Source organism: Phlebotomus papatasi, chromosome 4 (genome assembly GCF_024763615.1).
Source record: "Phlebotomus papatasi isolate M1 chromosome 4, Ppap_2.1, whole genome shotgun sequence".
Lineage (NCBI taxonomy): Eukaryota > Metazoa > Arthropoda > Insecta > Diptera > Psychodidae > Phlebotomus > Phlebotomus papatasi.
In genome coordinates this window covers 4,416,916-4,424,605 of record NC_077225.1, presented here as the reverse complement: position 1 = coordinate 4,424,605, position 7,690 = coordinate 4,416,916, and the positions used below count along the sequence as shown (strand labels likewise).

General features: G+C 39.1%; 1 protein-coding gene across 1 annotated transcript; it reads left to right on the top strand.

Moving 5' to 3' along the window:
- Window positions 1-2,955: 2,955 nt before the first annotated feature.
- On the top strand, window positions 2,956-6,587 carry LOC129808569 (uncharacterized). The gene is made up of 4 exons (XM_055858349.1): window positions 2,956-3,006; window positions 5,668-6,126; window positions 6,171-6,377; window positions 6,582-6,587. The coding sequence occupies exons 1-4, from the start codon at window positions 2,956-2,958 to the stop codon at window positions 6,585-6,587; spliced, it is 723 nt and encodes a 240-aa protein (XP_055714324.1).
- The last annotated feature ends 1,103 nt before the right edge of the window (window positions 6,588-7,690 follow it).

Genomic DNA, 7,690 nt, shown 5'->3' with positions numbered 1-7,690 from the left:
GTTTCACTTCTTTAGATCTTCGCTCTGGATATTACCAAATTGAAGTGGAACCGGAATCCAGGAAGTACACCTCTTTTGTGATTCCAGGAGGACAGTACCAATTCAAGAGAGTTCCGTATGGTCTGACAAACTCTCCCTCCGTCTTTGTCAGAGGGATGAACCAAGTTATGAGGCCACTTCTTGATGATGGAATATCTTTTTACGTTGACGATATCATGATCCCTACCGTGACAGTAGATGAGAATTTTAAAGTATTGGAAAGGACACTGCAGGAACTTCAAAAGGCTGGCTTGACCCTAAATGTTTCCAAATGTGATTTTTTATGGAGAAAGTGAAGTATTTGGGATACAATGTCAGTCAGGATGGCATAACCCTAAGCGATCTGAAAGCAGAAGTGATTGAAAAATTTCCGAGCCATACGACTTTAAAGTCTTTGAGAGAATTTCTGGGATTGTCAGGTTACTTTCGTCGCTTCGCTCCAGCTTATTCAAAAATCGCCAGACCTCTCTATAGCTTGCTAAAGAAGGATAAAACATTTCAATGGGGTCATGAAGAAGAGAAGTCCTTTCAGCTGTTGAAAACCCTTTTAACCCAACAGCCTTTGTTGACCCTTTTTGACCCGAAGCTTACTCATGAGTTACACACCGATGGTTCGAGTTTTGGCTTAGGAGCTGTGTTGATGCAAGTGGACGAACAGGAGGTTGCACGTCCTGTTGCCTACTACAGTCGGGTGACAACCCCAGCAGAATCCAGATACTCCAGTTTTGAACTCGAAACTCTGGCCTTAGTAGAAGCATTGAAGAGATTTCGATACTATTTACTAGGTCGTACCTTCAAAGTATATACCGATTGCAACACACTGAAACAAGCGCACTTGAAAAGAGATATGTCTCCCAAAATGGCTCGATGGTGGTATCAGATTCAAGAATTTGATTTTGAGCTTCATTTTCGGAATGGAACCCGTATGCGTCATGCTGATTTCCTCAGTAGGAATCCTCTGATTGCAAATCAAGAAGTTGATAAGGAAGTGCTCCTTGTTTTGAATAATTTTGATTGGGTGGCATCCTTACAAACTCAAGATGGAGACCTGGTTCAAATTAAGAAAGTTCTGGACGGGGTCTATGAAGACCATGAATACAAGGAGAATATTCTCAAAACGTATGAGTTGAAAGGAGAAAGATTGTTCCGGAAAACAGCCGAGGGTTTGAAATTCTGTGTGCCACGTGGAATGCGTTTCAACATCATGCACCAAGGACATGATAGGAGTGGACATCCGGCATTTCAACGCACTCTAGAAAATATCTAAAGATTTTCATTGGCCGAGGATGAGGTCAATGATTAAGAAGTACGTTGATGGATGTATATCGTGTTGTCAGACAAAGAGAGGAGTAGATGAGACTCGTGTAGAACTACATACCATTGACAAGTCACCAGTGCCATTTAAAGTGATTCACATGGACCATAGTGGCCCTTATCCACGAGCCAAAGGAAGCTGTGATCATGTTGTGGATGCTTTCACGAAGTATACAATTCTAAGGTCTGTGAAGTCCGCCAATACAGCGGGGTTATCAAAGTTATGGAAGAGATTAGCCAATTGTTTGGGTATCCCTCGGTGATACTGTCCGATAGGGGCACAGCCTTCACGTCAAAGGCATTTGAGGAATATTGTCGTGACAGAGAGATCAAGCTTGCTTTGGTGGCAGCCAAGACACCAAGAGGAAATGGACAAGCGGAGAGGTGTTTCAGAGTTGTGGGAGATTCCTTGAAAGCCATGAGTGAGAATGAAGATGGGAAGGATTGGTACAAGAATCTTCCTACGGTACAATGGTACATGAATTCCTCTAAAAATCGAATTACTGGTCATTCTCCTCAAGAGTTGCTCTTTGGATTTCGACCTCGAAATGTCTTGGGAAAAATTCTGGCCAATGCCATCATGGAGGATACTTGTAATGATTCCAACATCTCTGTGGCTGACCTTCGGGAGGCGACAGCTAAACGAGTGCAACAGTTGGAGTCAAAACAAGCCAAGAAGCACAATGATGAACACCTGAAACCTCACAAATACAAGGAAGGAGACCTTGTCCTTGTTCGTTGGGATGCTCCTGCTACCGGATCGAGTAGAAAGATGTCACATCGATTCAGGGGACCCTATGTTGTGAAGAAGGATCTAGGAAGGGATCGATATGAAGTGACCGATACCCTCACCACGCAACTGACGAACAAACCTTTCCACTCAGTTTACGCTGCTGACAAAATGAAACCATGGGGTGATCGCAGTGCTTTGGAGATGGAAGAGTATGAGGTTGGGTCTGAGCAGACAGACTCGGAATGAATGGACTGTAAGATATCTGAATTACTTATGTATTTCTTTGTTATTTTCTGAATACTAAAGAATGAAGTAAAATTTCCTATTCACATTGAAAGGTTCTGTCAAATTTAACGATTGCCATTGAGGTTTTATGACTTATCAGTTGATTCCCTCCTTTAGTCCGGTAGACGTACTGAATGGGCGGGTGGTGGTTAATGACAGAAATTGAAGTTCAGTCCATTAAAGGTGTAGTCAATGATTCTCAATTGCTTTTGTATTAGCAAAAATGGTTGATAGTCAATTGACTGGATAATTGTAGTCCTGCCTGGTGTTAGTGTATTAATGCTGCACCAGACATGATGCAATTATTGTGGAGCACAGTTAAGAAGTGAAGAATTGTGCCGAAGTGTGATACAACTAAGAAGTGAACAGTTGTATGAATAGCACTACAACTAAAAAGTGAACAGTTGTACATACGTGCTAACCCCAAGCCCAGGGTATATAATCAAGTCTGATCAACTTGATGGGTTTGTTTTATGAAATGCTACTTCTGATAGACATTTCATGATAAGCTACTCTTCGGTTGGCTAAGCGACAGAGGCAACGACTCGACGTCATGAACCCGGACTTCCCAATAGTAGGGTAGTATGGCGGTCGTTCATGCAGCTGAGCCAGTGCCAGGGACGTCACTCAGTCAGGTATGGCCGAATGTAGCACTAAAATCCCTATTTTCCGCAACAGAGCGCTGAGAGTAGGTAATTGTATGCCAGAAGGAGAGGTTGTAGTATTAACAATGACCTCCCTTCGCTCTTTGAGAGTCGGGCCCGAGACATTGGAGTCAGTGTTCTCTTGGATCCCGATCGGAGCAGTGGTTTGTGGCCACAGCTATCAACCATAAGCCGCTCTTGCTTCTGAGATCTTAGTAGAACAGTTCAGTCATTTATCTCTTCTAGAGATTTGGCTTCAATGAGATGTAAAATTATTCTAAAATCGGTTATTAATTGATTCATTACCGATGCAGTCGTGTTGAAAATTTCAATATCTTTCCAAAATATCCAAATTTAACCAAATCGGTTGAAAAACGGATCCTCCAAAGTGATTGAACTTTGACCTTCAATAATTCAAAATGGCGAATTTTCCGGTCATAGAGATGTGTGGACGAAATGTTCGCCAGGGCTAGCTCTAAGACATATCCAAAAATCATTGAAAAAGTTTGGGCCGATTTTTTGCAAAATTGGAAAAACCTCATTTTTGACCTATTTTTGAGGGATAGGGATCGTATGAAAGGGGAGGGGGAAAAATAAAGAGGTTGGGCACGAGATAATGTCATTTGAGGAAAGGTCACCGAAGACCAGAAGTCGATATCTCTTACCGTTTAAGCTCCAGAACAGTGCAAAGTTGAAAAAAAAAGTCGATTATATAACTGCTTTCTCTTTGAGTTCGAACAGTAAAAAGCTACAGGAGTTCAATATTCATTGTGATCTATCCATAACTTTTTTTTACCTCTTTTCTCGCAGATTCGAAGAATGTGTAAAAATAAGATGTGGAGAAAGTGCGCTTCAAAATTTTGGATGCATTTTTAAACAATGGGAAATATAGACATTTTGGACGTCCTAATTGACACAATCCATCAGATATATTATAGAAATCACATTCTCTTCAATTATAATAAAATTTTAATTCATAAAATGTTTTAGATTACATTTTTCATTTCCATATGATACCTGAGTGAGAGTATATTCTGGATGATATTTCATAAAGTCCATGAGCTATGGCTCATTTATTAATACGATAACTGCATGGACATCCAACACTTTGCTTATGTGGAAAAAGCGATGGGCTGGCTATAGTTATTAAATATCCTTGTTATTTAAATAGACTGGATGTTGAAAAATTATTTAGTTCTATTCGTGTGTCAGAAAGTGAAACATCTGAAAAAAATCCAGTTAAAAATGACAAGTGTAAACAGTGAAAACACTGTAAGTGACGCTGTGGTTTTTAAAAACTTAGTGAAACTATATGTGAAAGGAAAAAGCATTGGTGAAATGTTGCATTTAATTGTGCAGAGGAAAAATGTACAGGAGTTAATAAACTTGTTGAAGGGGTGCGATATATACCCCCTTCAGTACACAATCATTAAAAAATCTAGGCCGCCGTGTTAGGCGGTACAGTGTTGACGAGGCGTCAAAAGGAATTATTTCTACGGCATCTCTTCACCACTGGAATTAATGTGCAGGAATGCTTCCCGAGGGTGGCTGAGATAGTACTCCGCAGCCCTACTCCACCACCACCGACAGCACTGATTAGCCCCCAGTCACCCCAGGCTGAGACACCACTACTGTGCAGAATGTGCTATGGCACGGATTACTATATTCCTGGATAGTAGGTAGAGATTTTTGTGTCTCATAGTAGTGCAAACAAATTAAATAAAAGTGCACCCAGGAATGATGCGATTTGATGCTGAGGAATGAAAATGTAGGATTTAAGTGACTTTCAGTCTCGAGATTATCAAGAAGCAAGGATACGACGACGTCTTTGTTCGTACTTTTATTCACTTTGTTTGCACTACTATGGGACACAAACATATCTACCTACTATCCAGGAATATAGTAAACCGTGGCTATGGGGATGAAATTGATGTGGTCTTTAAGCCTTGCGGGCATATTTTTGCGTGCGAGGCATGTGCCGAGAGTACACAGAACTGTCCTGTCTGCACAGCCACCGCGTTTATACGGTACAAGAGGATTTATTTCCCCTAGGACTGAGGTAAGAACAATGTTTTTCTCTTACATGTGTAACATATTAACAGCTTTGATATAATTTCTGGCATGAGAAATTATTATACCACACTTTCTGAAATTCGGTGTTTCTTTTTAATTTCAGATGATCTTCCACATACCATGAGACATGTGTCCAGCAGGGAAACCATGGCTAAGATTATGGATGAGAAAAAAACTATTCTGTTCATTTATGTAATTAGATATATATTGCTGTGATTTTTTCTATGTATCGTGAAGTATGTAAAGTTTAATTATTCATTTTTTTTTCAAGTAGTTTTCGTTTGTTTAATGTTAGAGGGCAGCGCGGTCAATCCGCCACAAATATGGGCGCGCCTAGTGTTCCGACGCGGAACAACAAGGTTATAAAGAAGTGCGCCCTAACCTACATTTCACTTCTTCTTTGTCGGTCTTCAACCACTGTATTAAAAGTCATTTTACTAAGTTGAATAAAAGTGTATTTCTTATTAAGAGTGAGTTTTTCTCTCCGCTCAGCGAGTTTGACCCCAATAGACATGCAGAGCAAATCGGCAACGAAGGCTGGGATAAAGATTTATCTAAATAATTCCCTGTCTTCCCCAGGTAAGCCATAACACATTGGCGATCGGGATGGTTGAACCTGGAGACCAGTTCAAGGGTTTTCTGAAGGCGATTGAAACCCTGATCGAAATAAAATTCACTGAGAGAAATGCGAGTGCTGGACCATGCGCTGCACCGGAAGTTGAGGCACTGACACGTGCTATCACCCCTTTCACACATTCTCCGGAACAGAATGTCACCTTTGAGACTTGGTACAACCGTTTCAAGACGACTTTCTTGGAGGTTGGCAAGAATTTGACGAAATCTGCACGTGTCCGGCTTCTTCTACGCAGACTGGATGCTTCAGCGTATGCTAGATACGCAAATCTTCTTCGACCACGTGATCCCGCTGAACTACCTTTCGAGGAGAACATCCAGAGACTTACTCGACTGTTCGGCAAGGGAGAATCTCTGTACGGAGAAAGTGCTTGCAGTATACCATGGACGAATCTGAGGAGTGGGGCACGCACGGAGGGCTCATTAATAGCATGTGTGAGGACTTCCAGATCAGTGACTGCACTCCGGATCAGTTCAAAGCCCTCATGTTCTGCATCAGCATCCGGAGCGATAGACACCTGTTTGTCAGACAGCAATTATTGGCAAAATTGGAGACGGAAAAGTCAGAGAAGATCAACATTGATTTCCTCATTGATGAAGCCCATCGTTTGTCTAACGTGAAGAAGGATGCTCAACTATACATTGTTCCGGCAACTGTAAGTACACTGAAGAAGAATTCAAGTGTCGTGTGCAGGTTCGATATTAAAAACCTTCTACTCTCTTCGATGTACATTTATTGACTGATCGGTGTTTTTACAAAGTGCATACGCTTATGCTTATGCTACACCTCCCCCTTTCGAAGGAGAAAAAATTTACATTTTTTTTCTTTTTTTTTTTACATTTTCGTTTTGCTATTATAGGTATAAAATAATATATATATTGCTTCTGAAATGACTCTTTTGTTTTATTATATTTTTTTTTACATCTAAATGAATAACATTTGATTATCCCATTTTATTTTTTTTTTATATATATTTTTTTCTTTTCCTTTTTTTTTAATAAGTATGTAATAAGTATGATTGTAACATTTTATAGGAATGAACTTATAGTATATTGTATTTTGGTATATGCAAAGGTATTATACAAAGGTATTATGCAAAGGTATTATGCAAAGGTATTATGCAAAGGTATTATGCCGGCAATTCCCCTACATTTAATTTGAATAATAAAATTTAAGTAAGTTATTATGTACAATCTTACTGCTACCTTTCTTATAATCAAAAATCTTACTATTAACTCCCAATCTCTCAATATTTTTATACGGACCTTTAAATACAGCGTCCAATTTCTTATTATTAAAAGTTTTAAGCAAAACTAAATCATTAACTGAAAAATCCTTATGATTAGTGTTTCTGTCGTAATAACGTTTAGAGATATGTTTTTCCTTATCTAATTTATTTCGCACAAATTCTATAGTTTTATTGAGCTTAAACTTTAATTCGTTATAATAAGTATCATAATAATTGTAAATAGGTTGAATTGTGTCATTATTGGCTAAAGTATTTGAAAAATTGGCGCATTTTCCATACAATAACTGAAAAGGGGTATAATTGTGGATAGTTGGAGTCGTATTATAGCAAAATTCGAAATAAGGCATCCAATCATCCCAATTATCTCCATGTTCGCTAATGTATGATCTTAAAAATTCATTCATAGTCTTGTGGCTTCTTTCTACTCCTCCAAGACTTTGATGATGATATGGTGTGGAATGAATGTGATTTATTTCGAGTACTTCACAAACTTTTCGAAAAATTTCGTTTAGAAATTCAGTTCCCATATCAGTTTTAAGAGATTTCATTAAGCCATATTTTAATATAAATTTTTCTGTGATAGCCTTAGCTGTGATAGTATTGGCTTCTTTGTCTATAATAGGTATTAAACAAATAAATTTCGTAAGATCACACTGTAAAGACAATGCGTATCTGTTACCATTTAATGACCTAACGAATGGACCTACTGTGTCGATTGA